The following is a 20,591-nucleotide window of genomic DNA, read 5'->3' as shown; positions in this document are numbered from 1 at the left end:
TTATTTGACGAGAATGCAAAGTAAAATCGTATTTTACAAGAATTTACATGAATACAGGGATAATTTAATTAAAATCTTAGCTAATATAATGCTTTTCCGGTTGATGCTTCCAAAATGTTAGTACAGGGACACATAACACTGACATTTAATGTGTTTTTTCCTTCTCTGTTCCAATGAAGGATTTGCGATCCCACTCGTTGACAGGTGATGGCGCCATTGTGAAGGTTCATGAGGAAATAAAATACTGAACCGAGGTGAAACGTTCTCTAAAACAACATTGGTCTGGCATGGAGAAAACCAGATGCATTTTTTTACTGATACGTTGTTGGTACGATTCGTATTAATCGTTGAGACTTTATGACTGTTGACAAATGATGAACAAACATGAAATTAAATTCTTGTCAAAATAAGTTCCCTGCGCCCGATTTACGGTGGAACATGTAATTTAGTGAGTCAAATAAAGAGGCTAATGTAGTTATACGATTACAAACATCAGAATGTGTACCTGAATTTACCTTTATAAAATAAATTAACAAAGGGAAAAAAGACTCCGCAACGTTTTCGTGAGGCAAAAATATTCAACTGTACCATGAATTTTGCAATCACGTTTGGGAATTTACATGATTGGAACGACTCACGTTCCAATAAGGCAGGTGTATCGATGTATATAGGCCATGCTATACAGTACACATAATACGGTAGACAACACGGCAAGCAACTTCGACCTCTATTTTTCCTCCTTTACTTGGTGTGCCCAAATCAATTTCATGTATTTCTGATTGGGCGGTTTTATTATTTCGCCTGCATGGGTCGCGCAGAGATTGGTTCACGAATGATTTACGTCATCCTCCCAGAAGAGATGTACTTGAGATTTTCTTTCTGTCACTAACACATGTACCAGCAGGAGAGCACTGCAGAACACACGTTCGTGGGGGGAAACGACAGGACATTTTACTCGCATTTTGAGAGGCAGAAAAATAGCCAGTTCTCTTCTACATGGGAAATGATGCCCTGCGTATTGCTGAACAAAATTTTCAAGGACATCCCCAGGACTCTTTTGAAACAATAACAATAAAAGGATCGCGGAAACCAGTGGAAATACAGTCTAAAAACCCAGTTCGCCCGAATTAAATAGCAACTGGCTATAGTGCGAACGATCTTTCGAAGGACTTTATCTGAACGGACTGGTACCTCATTTCCCCAATTTCCGATTTGAATGCAAGTCGTGTCATTTTTTTAAACTCTCATTTTTACTCTCGTCCAATCAAACCCGCTTAGCTAACACTGAGCTAAGAGTAGTGCGCAACGATTCAGTCTGCATTTTAAAGAGGCAGAGAGGTAGGTGTTTTTCCTTGAATTCCAAATGCAGTGTGTTCACTTTTTATGCCGTGGTACGTTATTGAATAGGCTGTAGTCTTATTCTCAATCAAGTGTCTGAAAAGACGCATGTTCTCAAATAGAGATCCGCATGGGATGTAACGCTAAACTATTGAGATAGTAGAGAAGGTTCGTAGTACAGCTGGCTACGTCCCATCAAACATATGAGCATAAAATTACGCGATGTTATCTTACCCCTGGCGTTTCAGTTGACAGGCTGAGCGTCTGGTCACGGGATGTCGGGGACAAGGGACGACTAGTCTTTTTTCATTTGCCAGTCAGATTATTACCAGTGCAGTTCAAATTATTTCCTAATAGATTCACGGTATCCATTCAGTTGGATAATACATATCATTAATTTTACTTAAATCTGTTCCGCCAAAAGCGCCGGAGTCTTTAAAATAGTAGCTAATCGTGGTGCTTTGCAGCTTTGATTCCCATCTCGGTTCAAAATTGCATGATTATGTAATTGGATAAGACTTGAAGGCTAAATGAATGGCTTCATTCTCCCAATTCCGCCATCCAAACTCGAAAAGAAACTTGACTATGGACCGATGCTATTTATCTATTTCGGGCCAGGCTCTTTGATTAATCTCCTGTAGATTCAATCAGCACTAAGGTCTTGTTTGTCCGTATAAGAGTCCCCGCTAATGGGGTTACTGAATGCTTTGCTCAGTGTAACGTTTTTCCCTGCCTCTTCTCCTCTAATTACCTTTCAGCAAAGATTTGGCTTAGCCCGTCATGAAGTCTCTCACTAGAAATCTGAAAGGATTAAAAATTAAAATGCATTAGCTGAAGAGTGAAATCGAAAGGTGTGCATCGAATATAAATCAATACATCTCCGCGAACTAGTTACGCTTTCTGAGTAATAGGGTGCGAAATAAGAGGACACAGGGCATTGAATGTAAAAGAAACTCGTTTTCGGAAATAATTCCTTCCAAACAAACTATTATGCAAAGTATTGATTGTAGACTGTGACGACAAAGCTCCATTTTCTGTGGCCGCCGAATTTTAATTATTTTACAACATGGATCCATTTCATATTTAACTATTAACAGCCATTGGAGCGAGGTTTAAATTCTGCAGGCAATTAACTTTTCTAATTTAAAAATGTCAGCAAAACACAGCGACCAGATTAATGGAACCTCCGTATTTGCTATAGTCTTTTCAACTTTTATGGCTATTCAATTAGCATCACTCCAGTTTTCTGGACCGACCCTCTCTAAAACGAGCGCGCATTTTCTTTCCTCCTGAAAGATTCACATTGTCCCGATTGAAGAATTGCAGAAAGAAGGATGTTCAATTTAAAGGCAATTTGGGCCTCTCGACAAAACCAATGCTCCTTTAATTGTTCCATCACCCAGAGTCTTATCAGTAAACAGCATTCACCCGGGAGGAAGAGTGAGACAACCGCAGCATTTAGATGAGCGATCAAGGACAGATTAGGGAAGGAAAAGTGGTCTAAATGTGTTTGTGTAACAGGTTAAACAACCCCCTTAAAGCTGCAGAATCCATTTATACCTCGGATCTCGAAACGTCGCCTGCATGTTGATCTATTCCAAGAGAACAGCATTGAAATGAATGATGGATGGAGGTCTATAGGGACTATAAGTGGTTTCAAATTGCACCCAAAACATGTAGTCTGTGCTTCTTGGAAAGCTGAGTGCTACAAGCCCAACAGGTCTCATGACAACATGTGAGCTACAAAGGCTTGTATGAATAGCTGGTAGATATCAGGGTGTTGTTCTGACTGCTAATCCCGTGGCATTAGTGCCTTTTCATATTAATGACTTGTGTTTCGGCGTCCAGACACTTCTCTTGTTTTCCAGACAAAACGGAACTTGCATTTTCAAGTCCACATGTATAACACACCCATTCCATATTCATTTATGGCTTACCTTTGTTGTACTAGCTGCATGCAGACTGTTTTGAAACGTTGCAGACTGTTTTGAAACATTTTGTGTATCCGCATGGATTCACGATTCATGACTTTTTCCAAACATAATTCTGTATAACGTGTGACAGTTAGATTATTATATTTAGTTATCAATGTTTTTGAATGTTACACGGCAGCTCAAATATACTTCACATCACCTGTACAGGCAGTTGTTTATTGAAAGAATTCATGTGTAGCACCATGTTGAACTACACAGGGGTGGTGTCCTAACTAGCATTTGAAGCTGCAACCTTTTTGGTAACTTATTGATCGTTATTGTCACCTCACTTATGAATATTGTGAATTATCATGAATATTAAGAAGTGCTAGCCTTTTTGGTTATTGAAATGTTGGATTGTGCTTTATGACCGGTTTGAGAACACATACCTGTTATTATCTCTAATGCCACTGTAGGTTCAACAGACACTCTCCGGAAGAGAGGGACCAGATCCAGGCGCTTGTGGGGCCGGCGGACTTGCCCGTGACCCCTGACCCTTCTCTAACCCATGTCCGCTCTGATTGGTGAAGGTACTGACACTATGGTGAACCCCGGCGGCAGCGCCCAGCCCCCCCCGGGTGGAGCTGGGACCCTCCCCTGGAAAAGGTGTGCGGGGTGCGGGGGCAAGATCGCCGACCGCTTCCTCCTCTACGCTATGGACAGCTACTGGCACAGCCGCTGCCTCAAGTGCTCGTGTTGCCAGGCGCAACTGGGGGAGATCGGCACTTCCTGCTACACCAAGAGTGGCATGATCCTCTGCAGAAATGACTACATCAGGTGAGATGGCCTGTGCTGCAGTACAGTGTCTCACACTCACAAACGCATCCGCGCGCACACACACACACACACACACACATACACTATGGTGCGTACGCGCACGCACACACACACACACACACACAAACACAAACAAACGCGCATACATACATGCATGCACACGTACAGTCATTCACACGAACACTCGTGTACACACAACATGCACGCGCGCACACACACACACACTCACACACAGACCTGAAGTTAATGGTATCCCACTTACAAACACCCCTCACGTTAAATTGAAAAGAAAACAGAGGGTACATCATCACTTCAGTGTGGAGTAGCTCAGAGGTACCGGCTGATTTTAGCACACACATGGTCTCCTTTTATGGAAGGGCATTTTGATGTATCAAAGGCCTTTCAGATCAGGGGTGCTTTCCATTATAAATGAAAAGCTGCAGATCAGAATTGTGAAGGCTTCTTGTGTGTCTTCTGTTATAATGAACGAGATGCCCTTTTTAGATACGGCGTAAAGTTTATGAGGCACTAGTAAGATGTGGATGGGTTGACCACTTCATGAACGACTGATTGGCCAGACTCTCAAATCATCCCATTAAGACATCAGTATAGGCTCCTTCCTGGATCAATGTTTTAAAGGCCAAGTTGTCAGGACACGAGATGAAAGAGTCCTCTAATCTCTGCCAGCCATGCATCATTTTATAGTACAAGCTCTCTCTGAAGCCAAAATATAACCTGAAAAAACAACAACTTAGATGTCTGAGAAACTTGGGGAAAAAATGGTTGGATATGAATAGCCTTTTTAACTGCGCATAGTGTGGCTTTGTGGGTTTCATTAGAAGAAAGCCTTGAACACTCGAGAAGATACTTGAGAAGGTTGAATACCCTGATTTTAAAATGTTTCAACAGATCATGACTCCGCAGTAGAAAATATGAAATAACAAAGGTTTCTGTTTATTTTGTGTTTATTATTCTCCTATGCAAGTGTTGACAGGAAAGCGGATAAGAGCGCCTCTAATATATGTGGAGAGCCACACATATTTCTGACCTCATTAGTGTAAAACGATGAAGTTAGAGAGCATTTTGTTATTTTGATATCATCTTCTGCTGGAGTGCAATTTCAATCAGCTAAGTGGAAACAAAAGCACGTGGGACTGGGGAAAAAAAGGAAAGCAACTTTAAGAAAATTAATTTCACTAAGTGAGGAAAAACAGCACACAAAAGTGCTCCCCGAAATTGTTTTGCGGTAATAATTAAGAACACATTATTTCAGTCACATTTCTCTTCCTTGTTTGGTTTCCTCAAGTCGGAGTGCCTCAGTTGGGATTTAACAGAGGTGCATCACATGTTGGCAGGTGTGATGTCCATCGAAAAGCACCTAAGGCTGTTCTGTGAAAAAGCCCAATACTTCAGTTGCAAATTAGCATACTGATGTAATCTGAGTTTGAAATTAATCATAGCATTTTGGAACAAAGCCTAGAAGTGAATGGAAGTAACCCCCGGGGATTGCTGGGCACAGCAGGCATACAACAAAATAGCATGGCTTCCTTAGGCCAAACTGCTGTCTTATAGTGACTATAGCAAGTAGTGCCTTATACTAAATATAGTAGGCTAAATGAACCTAATCTCATAAACAACCAGCACATCACAGATTCGTTTTCAGCGCGTCTAGCGGTGTGTATGCGCGGGCACTTTTCGAGTTAGCCGAGACGAGCGCCAATTAAAAACACAGCAGCGCTCGCGAGTTTGGCGGGATTGCGCCGAGTCAGCAGTCCTGGCTGGCGCGGGATATGAAACGACCTGCCTGGAAGGAGTCAAAATTTGGAGAGGCCCGGCGAGAGGCCCGTCAGGCGACGGGGCGCTCCGCCTGTAATGGGTCTGCAGCCTCATTAAAAACCCGGAGAAAGCGGCGGGCGCACCTTTCCGCCGGTAATGAGAGGGGGCGGCGGGCGGAGGAGCGGAGCTTAAACAACAGTCGCGGGCGCGTGATGCGAGCAGAGGTTTTTTTAAAAAAAGGGAGAAGAAGAAGAGGGAAAAAAAGGTTGACAGTGAGTCTACACAATTAAAAGCTTTAATTAGTGCCTTCTCCATTTTCTGTTAGTCCTGATGGGTTTTATCTAATGAGATCTGGTCCCCGGCTTGGATCTGTTCAGAATGACGTGTCCAAAATGAATGAGAGCCGCATCGCAAACAAAACATTTAATTAAGAAAATTGGCTTTTGAGAGAGAGAGAGAGAGAGAGAGAGAGAAAGAGAGAGGAGGGGATTATTATGAGGGCAAGTTGCCTGCGGGCTTTAAAGGCACAGCCTCATTTTTGTAATGGATTATGAATTTGCCACAGTGGTGTAAATAATATAGTAATGCTTACCCACGTTTATTAATCTGCAAATGCAAAGCGCTCGCGGATTGATCGGATGCAATAAGGAAATGCATCGCCTGCATCACCCCTAATGAAAAATGTCCTAAGATGATACTGTCCATCCCACAGAAAGCCACTGGTTTAGAGTATCGCATTAGCTGCTCAGAACGTAACTGTTTTAGCCCTGTGTCACAGCGCAAAGCATTCTCATGTGCCATCTGATCTCTTACGCTGGCCTTAATATATCCAAATACCGTGCGTCAGAGATGTCAGTTTTTTATCATTAAACTTAGTCAGGCCTATTTAGTGTTGATTTATGTAATGCTGTCGTAAGCCAGTTTATTTTTAAGGGTGTAAGACGAACCTTGCAAGGGAATTAATTTAGCTAGCAATCATGCGGATGCAAGATCCTGTGAATGCTGTCCCTTTAATTGAATAGGCTAGGTAATTAAATGGCACTTTTCCAATAGAATGTGCGAGGTAAATCTAATAGTTGGTTATTTAATATCACTTCGAAGTCTGCCCACTCAAGCACTTTGACAGCTCAGGAGCATGTGAACTATTAGCTGGGAAAAACCAGGATCTCAAAAATTAATTAAATCGCATGCAATTTAGGGGAAACGTTTATCTTGATTTGTCATAACAGAATTAATTCAAGGCCTCCAATCCACTCGGGGCCAGATCTGTTTCTCTGAATTAAGCAAGCTTAATTTGGTAGATTTTTTTCCCCCCTCTGTGCCCCACCCCCACCATCTTTCTCTAATGCAGCACATGCCATTATGCAAAGCTCCTGAGTATCAATATCTCCCTCTGCTTTTAATGCATACTGGCTGATGTTTGTGTTGCATCTTTGGCGTGCTGCGTTTCTGGCATTAATTTTGAATTAGGTTCATATCCTATTAATGCTGTCAAGAAAGAGAAAATGTCTGTATTGGCAAGAAGCCCCCCCCCCCCCCCCCCCCCATAGTTGGCAAGTGCTTATATTACATGGATATACTTTGCACATTCTACATCGCTATCAAATACATATGCATGGAAATTGTGTTCTTACACTTAAAGCATCTTGGAATTGAATTCAATTCATTCATGATAATTTTTTTTAGTAAACTATACATGCAACAAATCACAATGTTTGAAAAGTACTACATTGTGTTTGTTATTGATTGTACATTCATATGGCTGAACTGCAAATGACCCCTCGGAATCACCAATTCCAAGCACAGAAACCGAAACCAATTATGTCATCTCAATTAGAGTCCCCTGGCCTTAATTATCCTGACCTGGGCTATCTTTCCCCAGCACAGGAGTTCAGGAGAGGGACACATTAGTGTGAACACACAAACTAATTTGGTTGGCATGTGACCTAATAGAACGGCTGAATCTTGCAGACTTCTAGATTAAACAGACGTGACGTTACGAGCAGTGCCCAGTCAAATAAATATGCTATACCTCTGTAGATATGTACATGTAAGAGTAGTGCCTTTAAAGAATCACTGATCAAAAATGAGGTATACCTAAATTATGTCACATTTCATAATAACCATATGCACTGAAATGAATGACCTATGAGCACATATTAAAAACATAATAATAATATTTAATAATAATAAATAAATCTGACTTCTAAAGGCTATAGAACCAGCCTTTCCCACTGATGTGTATCTCCCAAATAACATCTCTTGTCTGTTTGTTCTGCTCTGGTTTTTCCAATTTTGCTACCAAGTGTTGATGTGTCACAGATCTGAAACTAATTACTTTGGAAATGGACTTTTGATTGAACTCTCTGAATCGATGGCGGGGCTAACATTTGCTTCTCGCTTCCCATTGAAAGGCATTGTGGGGGCAGTCTTGCCGCACTCTCTGGCGCTCTCGTCGATACGTTTAATAACAACTCGCGGGCGTTTTTCAGTAGCACGGTGACAGCAAATTAGTGCCTGGCTGGTGTCAAGTGTCCTCCATCCAATCGTAACGATGGCGCAAAAAAAAAGGGAAGAGGCCGCCTCAGCCTTTGCGGGATGTTTGGCGCGTCGTGTGCGGTTCGCTCGCTCCGCTCATTTCCATCGAAACGCGCGTGTTCACATGCTATTTTCCTGTGGCTGATTGTTTTTTTTTTTTTTCTCTTTCTTTTTTTTTTTGCCTCCCGTACGTGGCGCGTTATATTAAAAGCAGATGCACTTTTATGTGTTCATTAAAGCAAAATCCTCGTTTAAATGCGCGCAGGGTAACACTATACCCGGGCTCCCCTGCCTCTAACCCCCCCCCCCCTCCTCCCGCTCCCTCTCTCCCCCAAGCATGTCAGATGCTGTGGTCTTATTTGATTGCACAGGAAAACTGCGGTGATGGAGCAAACACCCAGTGAGATACGATGACAAATGGGGCCAGATCCCAGTAAATTACTTTCTGCTCAAATCGAAATTTCATTCAGTTTGTTGCTGGCCAAGATGAAGTAATCTAAATTGTGGACTCCAGAAGCAGATAGAGGGAAGTTAGAGCAAGCATTTCATTATCAAGGGAGGGAGGGGAGACAGGGAGAGAGAGAGAGGGAGAGAGAGGGAGGGAGGGAGGAAGAGAGAGAGAGAGGGAGAGAGAGAGAGGGAGGGAGGGAGGGAGGGAGGGAGAGAGAGGGAGGGAAAGAGAGGTTAGGATGAAAGAGATGAGCAGGAGCAAATCTAAAGTGTTGACACCATGATTGAAAAGGTTAACCCATGCACGTTATATATATCAACCCGGATAGCGAAGCCTCGCTAATGGAAACACACCTCTGTCAGAGGTTTTTTTGCGGGAGTTTCTCGTGGCAAGAAGCACGGCGCCTCCCTTAGATGTACAATCAAATCCCCTTCGTTCTCTGATTGCTTGTGTTACGGGGTTATTATTAGAATGCAAAATATACGCTAAAGTCAATACTTAATTTCACTGCTGAAGCTTGGGGCTACAACTTTTTGATTTGCTTTCTCTTATTACCATAATTTTATTTTCCAATATGAAACATTTCAGAGTTGTGCTCATTCTGAGAGTCACTGCAATTTCCATAGGCGTAAGATTGAACCGATTTGAGAAAAGGCTATTTGTAAGCGCTCGTCATTGAAATGTCAGAAGGCTGTATGTGTACACATGCACACAGATGTCAGAAAAGCATATCAATATGTGTGTGAAATATATGTCAGTGAATATGTAACTGAATCATTCCCTCAGTTATCCCTATAACTAAACACGATTTACATTGTTGTTCTAGATGACGGATTGAAGCTATTTTTTTTAAAGAGAGCCCATACAGAGAAGCTTCCAGTCTACATAGATCAAATCACAGTTCTTGTTGTGTCAAGATGAATAAACACAAACCATCTCATTATATCAGAGTGGAAGAGTTATTTTAAACGCGTTAGCTCAGCTTGTCATATGTTAACAATGTCCAGAGCATTCATCACGGTCATATGTGACTGTTCTCCTGCTTTCAATTCTAGGTTATTTGGCAACAGTGGAGCGTGCAGTGCGTGTGGGCAGTCCATCCCAGCCAGTGAACTGGTCATGCGGGCACAGGGCAATGTGTACCATCTCAAGGTAAATACAAAAATAACGCAAAACTGAGGTCATCTTTGCATGTCTGTGCCCTGTTCCACTGAAACTTTTAAAAGTAAGAGCTGACAATTGCCGTAGTGTTTAAAATTTGGAATACGATTGGACTGAAACGAACATATGAAGACATGCCAAGTCTATGTTCTATGTACCAGTACCAACTGCACTTAAATTCTGGCTTCAGGAGCTTAAACAAGGTTTATAGCATAAGAATCCAAAAGTAAGAATAAATACGGAGTCCAGATAGCTGTCTTTTTTAAGAACACATTATAAATTGAGTTTTGGTAAGAGCTTGCACCAGAGTAAAAAGCGCCATCGTGCCAGTATCGTCATTTGTTTTGAGAGCGGGTGAATGTTTACATTCAGTTGCAGTCTGTGATTTGAATAAAGCCAGTGTGGGTGTAAAGCTAAGCTACCCCTTTACAAACACAGCTATCGCGTAGCCGCAAAGCCGCGGTGTGTCGCGATCGACCCTCGGCAAACACCAGCAGGCCGGAGTTCGGCCCGCTTGTTTGTAGCGAGGGTTGTGCGTCCGCGCCCGGGCGAAGGACCCCGGGCGGGGCGATAACGAGGGCGGCCGTGACCCGTGTCCGCTCTCCCGCCCCTCAGTGTTTCACGTGTTCCACCTGCCGGAACCGCCTGGTCCCCGGTGACCGGTTCCACTACATCAACGGCAGCCTGTTCTGCGAACACGACAGACCCACGGCCCTCATCAACGGCCATTTGAATTCTCTCCAGACGAACCCGCTAATGCCAGACCAGAAGGTAAGGCTCGTAAGCGTTCTCTTCCATGTACAAACGGGGGAGAGGGGAGGGAGGTATGTCGAGAATAAATGGGAGCTCATGCATTTTCAGAAGGGAAGTGTACCCTGTTGCTCCCCCTGCTCATCATTAGCAGTTGGAAGATTCCAAGTCTGCCAAGTCCTCTCTGTACTTTAATTTTCCTTAAAAACTGCACAGTATTTCTGTTGGATTCAAAATTGGCTGTTAAATTTTTTCACCTGAATTTTTCCTTTGAAAGGATATTCTCAACTGTGAAACACATATTGGGGGAAGTGTCTGTTGCTCTTAAAGAGTTGTGAATGCAGTGTGAAATCAGCATAATGGAAAAGAACTTAACTTGTCAAGTCTGAATTCCGCAGTATGAAAGTGTGTTCATCCGTAAGAGCTTCGACATGTTCCAGGAAAGTTACAGCATATTTTGGCCCCTGACAGGAGGACAAGCGTGATTTGATATCGGCAGAAGCTAATTTGTTACAATTACTGTCAACCGCCGAAAATGAGAACAGTGCTAAGGCAAGTCTGGATGGGTTCGGAAATAAATGCTCACCATCCCCCACTTATTTGCATCATATTTCACGCTGATTATGTATTGATGGCATTGATTCATTTACTCTTTCCTGTGGGGATATTAAATCTTATTGACCAAAGATGAATTTTAATTTCGGATGGGTGATGGATTTTTCCATCAGTCTTGATTGCGCTCTTGACTTTTTCATCATTAAGCGAGGCGACCTGACACGGGGGCTGAGTTTTTGCAGAGCAACAAAATGTGTACGCAATCACTCAGCCATTTTTATGGACTCACAATGGGAACTTTATTAATATCGGCGGCATCTGGGACTGTGACCATACGTAATGGTGTTTAGCTCAGGAACACCTCCAGCTGTGCTAGACTGGAGTTCGTGGCACCTGGCCTATCTAAAATAAACAAAGAAGGAATTGAGAGAGCTGGAAGTTTTTAGCCGGGTGTAGGCCTATGTCTTTTTTTTTTTCCCTTTCCCTTTTCTTTTTTTTTCCCCAAGAAGCAGACGGAGATAGCATTTATTGATCTGGTCTTTCAACGCTCTTTAGCTAAGGGACGGATTGAAAGGGGCAAATTAAAAGCGTAATTCGGTCCACTCGCAAAATGGAGGGCCGGGTATGTTTTTCTTTGTTGATTATGGAGGCAAGCTGCCACGAAAGAATGCTGGAGATGGGGAGGAACAGAAGACGTCTGTGCAGTCTAATGGTGACTAAATGTGCCCCGTGGCGCATTTCTTGAGCAGACTACAAGGCCTTGAGGAGGAGAACTCCATTAAGCCTCTCCTAGCGTTAGAAGCTTTGCTTGACCTCAGACAGTTTCCAGTGTTGGGGCTAAGAGTGCGCAGCATTTAAATTGAAAGCCTATGCATTATCCATCTTAATTTGAAATGTCTGTTTAAGCCTTTGCTTCTCTCCAACTACGGTCGGTGTGGTAAATATGAGGTCTCATTGCTTATTTATGCGCCAACATCTATTGTAGTGAAAACAGCTGAATTATTGATGCTAAAATGCAATTGGAATATTGGGTGCAGCGCTTTAATTATGGAGAAGAACGCTTTCAAAAACAAACGGCCACCTTCCTGTGCTGAAATGGCATGTTTTTATGGCTCGTGGATGTTCCTCGGAGTTCAGACAATAATAACGCTCCTAAGCTCACTGCATTAGGCTCCATTGTTTAAATGGTGAATAGGTGTTGGCCTTTCTCCTTCATTAGATTGGATGGCAGTTATCAATTTGCCCTTTCACTCATTCCGGCAATTCCACTTGCCTTTCTGAGTGGCACCTTATAATTCATAAGATCAGATACCAAAGTAACAATGGGGGGAAATGGAGCTGTCCCATACCCGAGATGCATACGCTTCCCTATTCGATGGCGTTTGTATTATGTGCAGTTTTGCAGTGACATAATTGGTGTTGCTTGTGTGTGTGTGTGTGTTGCAGGACATGTCATTAAGTGGGCCTGGCCTTTGTTCGGGACAGACAAATTACCTTTCTCTCATTGAACCCCAACCCGAGGGAATTGGGCCCCTCTGCCTCAGTCACTTTAATTAGCCTGAAAATTGGAATCGCAATCACTAGTAGACCCATGCCTTCTTAACTCATTTGATGAAATTGGGAAAGCTAACTTCCCCTGGAAACTAAAAAAACAAGGCAAACGAGGGGAAAACAAGTTGGTGAGAAATGTTAGAGGGGGAAAAAAACAGTTCTGAAACAAAGGAAATAGTCTTTGTTCTGTGCTGTCTCTCTACTTCACAGAAATGAAACACCCCAAGGGGGTTTGTGTCACAGTGTTTTTGAAATTGCTGAAAAAATGCTGTCTTTATAAATGTACACCAAAGACCATACAAAGGAGATAGACACCAGATGGCTTCCACAACCCTGCTGATCAATAGATAAAGCGAGGCTTGAATGTAGCTGGCAATGGATGATGTCATCATCCTGGCTTCATTAAAACCAAAAAAAAATGGAGGTGCAGTAACTTTGGAGAGTTCAGGCTGGTTGTGATGTAACATTTGGCTTGTCTTCGATTAGGGAAAACTATTTTTGTTTGTTTGTCTTTGCATGTCAGACCATGTAAATTTCCAATTATATCAGAAGCATGACACAGAGATTTAGCCTTTCTTCCAAATGAAGGAAAAGCTGAAATGAGTATGGGGAGTTGGAAGGGAGTGCTTGTTGGAATAATGTCTTCTGTTTGTCTATGCCGTGTTCCACAGTCAGGATGCTCTTGTCTGTCTTTTGCAGGTGTGTTAGAGGGACAGGATGCGTGCCTTCGCTTCTGCCCTCTCCCATCGTCCCCCCCGCAAGTCTCTGCACTCCTGCCAAAATCCCACCCCCCAACCAACCCCCCCCCCCCCCCCAATACCCTTTTGCTGGAGCTCCTGTACGGACGGACGCCCCGCGCCGGCGTGATGGAGGCGGGAGATTGAGGACTCCGTGAACCTGGACTAATGGACGACCGTTCAGCAAACAGGAGAGGGAAAAAAAGAAGAAGTGGAGAGAAAGAAAGAAAGAGGGAGCCTAACCTGGGAAAGAGAGAATGAAAAATGACAAATGACGCTAATTAAGTGCAGCTTTTCAATCTGCATCATACCGCCATTAACTCTTAATGGGGGGCGCTGACCTGCAGATTTCCCCCCCCCCCTTCTCAAGCTCCCAGCCCCTCCCCCACACACACACGCACATCTTTTCTTTACATCCTGATATTTCCTTTTTCTATATTTTTAGTGCTGTAAAGGGAATTTGTTTGATTTCAGAACCTGGGGAATTTGTGGAAATTGAATCATAAATACTTTGTGTACCTGTAAAAATACCATGTATGTATGCATGTAAAGTGGTTTTTGTCCCAATGTGGCTACACTCCTGTCCAGGCACCCTGCACCCCTGACTTCCTTCCAGTGATCCAAGCCTGTCCCACCCCCACCCCCCACCCCCAATCCACCCCGACACACACAAACACCCCCAAAAACTCCCAGCCTGATCCTGGGCTAATAAACAAAATGAAAAGATCTGTCGCTTTCGGCCGATAATGTAGAGATTTTCACCAACCTATAAATGCTGAATGAAAAATAAATCTATTTGTGATATTTTCAGAGACATTTGCTCAATTATTGTGTATTTAATTAATAAAATTTCAAAAGAGAAAATCAACCCTTCTTGTTTCCTTTTAATGCACAGATGGTCTACGTTTTTTCTAGTGCCATTGATACTTATAATGAAATTCAACTTCTGCTTTAGTTTCAGCCTTTCAGATTTCCTGTGAAAGTGCTTTATGCTTTTTTTCCCCCTCAACACGTCTCGATCCAGAACGTTTGTATGCCGCAGTACGTGTACAGCATGTGCATATGTCAACCAAGATGTGTTGTCTTTTTAAATTTAATACTGTCTCCTTTATTTTTTTTTCTGTGGCTATCCTTGATTAAATTTCTAAACGCTCAGCCTTTGCATGAAAGTACTCCATTTCCTGTTTGTGGATAAGAGAGGAAACTGTCTTAAGTACACTGTAATCATAACTTCAAAGGCGGTCTGGTGTCTAAGCATTTCTACTCAGGAAACGCTTCATTACTGATGCTACCTTTTATCAACGCTAAAACATCGCCAGTATTCAGTCCATTTCTGAAAGCATCCGTTAAGCTTTCAGGGGTAGAGCAGATGTGTGAATGATGATGAACCTTCATGCCCAGTGATTAATGCTAATAATGGATACGTAATTGAAACTTGGTAAACATAAAGAGGCATTTTTTTCCCCCAACAAATGCTATTCATCTGTCTAATATTGTGTTCTAATGGAGGAAATGCCTTTTGAAGGTTTAATTACTGCAGGAAGAAGGAGAGACGTGACTATTTTGGGCAAATGGATGAGCTATTTGCAAAACAAATTGGCATTAGAATCCAGTGCAGACAAAGGTGATTTTAAAAAGGCTACTTGTGTTTTTTTTTTTGTTGTTGTCTTTTTATTAATTTTATTCCGTGTTGTCTTTGTATTACCTTTGAGAATATATACAGGTATAGCTAAAGCTGTAGTGTTGCTGTACCTATGTTTTCAAATCACAAGTAAAATTGTGCGAGTACATTGTTATGCCATAAGTAGTACAAATGTCATTTTTACATAAGTAGTATGCCATTTATAAATGTTTACCACAAGTCCACGGATTTAGATCAAGCCCTAATATACTTTCAAAAATGATAATACAGAAAATACAACCTATTTCAAAGGTGAAAGAATCAATTACACAATTTCTCCGGAAACAATTCTCAATTTCCCCAAAAGCATCACTTATGTGAAATAAATGATCTTTATATATGTAATTTGCCAATGGATATGAAGTTTCCATGTACAAACATAATCATGTGAAATCAGTGATGAGAGAAGAGTCAGGTTGAGAATGAGGAGGGGACCTTGTGCAGTGAGCCTGGTTTAGAGATGTTCTCCATTCTCCTCCCTGATTTACATCCGCCGTTTACAATACACCTGGGAGGACGGAACTCGGGGAGAGTGTCTGTTTGGAGACATGAAACATCTGCTGTGCGAAAGATATTATTATGTGTGTTAGTGCATCTAGCTTAACACCTTCCTGGGACATCCCGAATAATTTGGAAAATCTGTACTAGAGAAATTACCAAAAATATGTCTCACATGACAGTTAAAGGTACAGGGCATGCTGTACAGCAGGAGCATTGAAAAGTAATCCTAAAGTTGTTGGTGAAATATCTCCTGTGCCCTATAAATGAACCTGTCTAATACATATATGGGCGAAAAACAGGACATTTCCCTGTTTCAAATGAAAAGGAACACACTCTGCCCCAAGCCACAGGTTCACTGTTTGCTATTGAATTGGAAACCTATTTGAGAAGACTGGAATCCATACTGTGCATTAATGATTTACCAGGTCTCGTGTTCGTCCAAGAAAGAAACTGCTTTTTCAACAACACAGTTGGCTAATGATTCGAAATCAAGGTTCAGAGTCAAACCTGCATTTATTGGTCACTCATTAGCCTGCTACAAATGTTGTACTTTTGCACATAATGAACAAACAGTTGGTATAAGAGGAAATGACAGCTTACGTCCATACTGATAGATAACTGAGGCACTGCCCAAAGATCTAGTAACATTAATGATTACAATAATGATGTACTGTACGAATGAATGCATTTGGGAGATTCTCCATCACTGTGCAGGATAAGTATACTATATTTGTATTATAAGGTATAGTACAAAATGTCAGCTAGTCTGTTTACAACCACAAATAGAAGCTGTATACACTGACAGCATTGAAATTACTGTACTTTTAGCTTAACATTTAGACCACCCTAACCTCTCTAATGGTCATAAATAGTGTGATAATTACAACCAAAAGGTATCGACATCTGGTGTCAACAAAATTCTCGGCAGATTTTCAACCTTAATTTTTTTTTTAACTGCTCAAAAACGTGTAGGCACTTGCATTCAGCTGTTCAACGTTCGCTTTCAGTGCATTGGCAGCTACTGCCTGCCTTCTTCAGACCTATTTGGCAAGGCAATTTGCAACTTTTTTCCTTGTGAATATGATCCTAATTAGCTATTGTAATGCCATCTGTTAATCTTAACTAATTTAGCAGCAAGCTCAGGGGGCACTCCTTTAGTTTTAAACTTATAAGATTATAGACACCGAGCAAGTGACTGCAGTCTGCATGCAAGAGCTACAGTCCTTCCTTTGAAGTGTTAAATGGAAACAAGACTAATGGATCGGATGTATGCACAATAATAGATCATACATACTGTAATGTTTCACGTCTGCCATAGGGAAAGCACTTTACACACACAAGCCATTTTAAGAAACTGTAATGAGGACATGGATAAGTTCTGATGGGCCGCCTACTTAGCGAGACCAAGCACCACACTACTGTAATGTGTTTGATTATTATATAAATCATCTATGTTTTAGCAACATATAAAGTGGTTGCCAATTTTTCACATTTAAAAAAAAAAAAAGCCATACTGTACCATAAGGTACAGAACCATGGAACTTTCAAACTGGTACCCATTTCCATTTCAAACATACTTCTTTGATGTCACTGTGTCAGCAGAGTTAGTTCAAAAGGCATAGTTTCAAATGGTGAAAATGTGAAAATATTCACATTCTCACAATATATTAAGCACAAAATGTAGAGAGAAAAGTTTTGGTTGGAGTTTGGAGGCCTGATTGTATACCTTTGGTATTCATAACTTGCTAGTGTATAGCATTTCTACAGCAGTTTGACTGTAGGAATAACACTCAGTTTTAGAACGTTACATGCATACGAAATGCAGGGAAATCTGACTACTAAGGGTTCTTGTCCAATACTCTTCTGAGACGTCTGCTAACAACTTAAAATGATGCCTTCACCATGGAGCCCAGCTACTTAGCAGGGTATTCGGTGACATTGTAAGAGACATGCAAATATTAGGCAGGCAATTAAGGGCAGTCTTGTTTTCCCTGAAGTGTAAGGTAATACATTTGGGTCCATTATGCACTGAGAACACTAATGCACCGGGTCTATAGCTCTCCTGTTTTTAGTTAAAGGTGTATTTTTGGGTGTGTCCTGTGAACTGCAAATGGAAAACGGCATAGAGAACCAACCCATTGCTCACCTTTTTAACTTGTACCACCATTTATTTCATGACAAAGTGAGAACTTTTTCATTGCAAAACTGAGAAGAAATTATTCACTGTCCTTTAACCACATCAAAAGTCACAAAAAGCTATAATTTGGTACAATACAGAGTATTCTTATTCCTGTAAAAACAAAGATAATTTGTTTTTAATTAATTAATTAAAAATCCAATGTGAATACTGAACATGAATGCAGGCCTGGCCCAGTCTACCTTGGACCCCAACCAAATGATCTCTGGTGTGCCTCCAACTTGCTCGCACAGCTCATTCCTGCTATCAGGGCAAAATCTGTCACCTAAATGTAGACTTGCTGTATCTACGCCATTACAGAGGCTAGCTAGCTACAGCAACGAACACTCCGTAGAAATCTGATCCCAAACCACAGACTCTGTAGGCCACATCCACCCCTCCCCACACAGACAAGAGCACCACGCCCAGAAACGTCCCAAACACATTTTAGAATAACAAATCGAGGCAAAGGTGCACAAATTTGGTGAAAGACAGAGATTGTGAGTTCATCATAGATATGCCTTAGCATCGTTATTTTATATTTTTATGTTAAAAATCCTGCATAGTATGCCTTTTAAAATAAAAAAAATAAATAAAAAAAGATCAACTCAAGAGTTTATTTATTACATTTGCCATCTTAAAATCAATAGACAGGAACAAGGTACAACTGCCATGAAACTGTACAGTAAGAGGTATTTGACATAGAAGGCCTTCAAAGGTCAACCATTTAAAACGTAATCAAATCAATGTTCTCTCTTCACCTCTTCACACTTTGCTTTGGAAATTCTGCCCCTTTCTGCAATTGCTCCAGTGGTCTATTTCCGAGCAGCCATCGTTCCTCTACTCCTACTTTGTATTGACCACAAAAGACCCCATTGATCGTGCAAACTGTAAACACTTCATGTTCATCAAGGGACGGACTACCTCTGTCTCTTGTTAGACTCATGAAAAGGATTTTTGTGCTCCCGTCCTTTGTAACCATTTTAGTGAAGACTGTGCCAACAATGATAATGCATTTAGCAAGCTGTGCGGAGCCAAGGCCAGCCAGTACATTCTGTTAAGTGCTGGGCTAGTGTGTGTTTCTAAGTGCTGAAAGCTCTGTGGGACACACGGCAAACCCTGTTGAGAATCCAAGAACATGGAATGAAAATGCTAGTGGATAAAAAGCCTGGGAAAAGCAAAAGTAAAAAAGAAAGGAAAAACTCAAGCAATGGAGTCATATCTTACCGTATGTACCCGACTCACCCAACACTATAGGAAATGAGTATTATTTTTCTCTTCACTTTATAATGTTAAGAAGGTAACAAATCAATGCTAGGGGTCCAAGAGTTTTGACGGAGGTGTGCCAGGTTACGGGTGGATGTGGTGCCCTGGAGTTCTGTCAAGTTCGTGCAGCAAATATACCCAACCAGCGTCTCTGGCACTACTGAAATATGTTTTGGTAACTCCCTTAAACAGGAAATACTTGGCACACATTCACACGTAATACTAGTAAACAGAAGCTCAAAAGAAAAGACAGTGTGTACATTAAGAGGGGGAAAATGTAATCGAATTGGAATGAATGTATTAGAAATGTACAAACATAATTAATAGTGATGATGTACATAAAACAAATACATTTTTGGTCATTTATATGCAAACACGCTTGTTATTTAGTTTTCTAGATGGCTGTACAGTGTTGGCTTGATTGAAAATGATTTGCACCAATGAAATACATATACAACACAAAACACACAACCTTCCTGGTTACATCAATACATTACACATGTTACACAAGGAGAAAAGGAATGCACATTTAAAATGGATAGAAATGTAGAATTGCTGAGGTTTTTCTTGGTTCCTAAGAACCTGGGGCTATCAGATGCAAAATCATGCAAATGTACCAAATGAATCATTGCCAAATAGCATCCACCACCCACAAACTGACTCTGGCTCCGTCATCTAACCACAACAATCAGAAGTAGAACAGGTTCTACAGACTGGAGAGCATTCTTGCATATAGGCAATGACATAACAATATGAAAATCAAAGATAATTCCTTGCAATCAAGTGACTCGATCCTGTTCTTCAAACTTTACTTGGATAGTTATTCAATTTGAAAATTTTACAAAACATTGTTTTTGCACATAAGAGATTTATGTTGCTTTTGGATTGAAGGCAGGTGATGGAGTTCTTCACTTGCAAAGCTTTCTATGTATACTACAGTTTGTATACTACAGTTACGCCCCTCCGCGTCAGGTGGGGGCGCTGGCCGTTTAGAGGCCTGTGTTTTTTTTTGTTTCAGATAATTGGAAGCACCTGTGGTGGTGCCCATAAAAGGAAGCCTGGAGTCGGCTTCTCGGGAGGGGGCTTGATTTTCTCCTCGCCGTTGGACCAAGGCCGTGTCGGGCTTTTCACCTTATGTTGTATAGTTATTTTGTCCTTACGTATGGTGTCTAATAATAAGTATTGGTTATTATTGGGAAACCTTGGTGTCGGCATCGCTTATGTTTGCGGGTGTGGAGAGCAACCGTAACATAATTGGGATCTGCTGATCCGGTAGGTATTCTCTAGCTTCTCTCGCTGGGGCACAGTTTTGTTAGTTTGGAAGTTTTTCGCGTTTGTGGAGTGCGGCGGTAGAGTTGAC

General features: G+C 41.6%; 1 protein-coding gene across 2 annotated transcripts; it reads left to right on the top strand.

The window, feature by feature from the left end:
• Positions 1-876: 876 nt before the first annotated feature.
• lmo4 (LIM domain only 4) lies at positions 877-14,475 on the top strand. 2 transcript variants are annotated; one of them, XM_035420228.1, is made up of 5 exons: positions 877-1,338; positions 3,842-4,088; positions 9,909-10,005; positions 10,630-10,785; positions 13,570-14,475. In XM_035420228.1, the coding sequence occupies exons 2-5, from the start codon at positions 3,853-3,855 to the stop codon at positions 13,576-13,578; spliced, it is 498 nt and encodes a 165-aa protein (XP_035276119.1). In that variant the 5' UTR covers positions 877-1,338; positions 3,842-3,852; the 3' UTR covers positions 13,579-14,475. The 2 variants fall into 2 exon arrangements, with proteins under 2 accessions (XP_035276119.1, XP_035276118.1); XM_035420227.1 differs by having other exon boundaries at positions 3,728-4,088.
• The last annotated feature ends 6,116 nt before the right edge of the window (positions 14,476-20,591 follow it).

The sequence above is a fragment of the Anguilla anguilla genome, chromosome 6 (assembly GCF_013347855.1).
Source record: "Anguilla anguilla isolate fAngAng1 chromosome 6, fAngAng1.pri, whole genome shotgun sequence".
NCBI classification, from domain to species: domain Eukaryota; kingdom Metazoa; phylum Chordata; class Actinopteri; order Anguilliformes; family Anguillidae; genus Anguilla; species Anguilla anguilla.
This window is presented reverse-complemented; position numbering and strand designations above follow the sequence as displayed.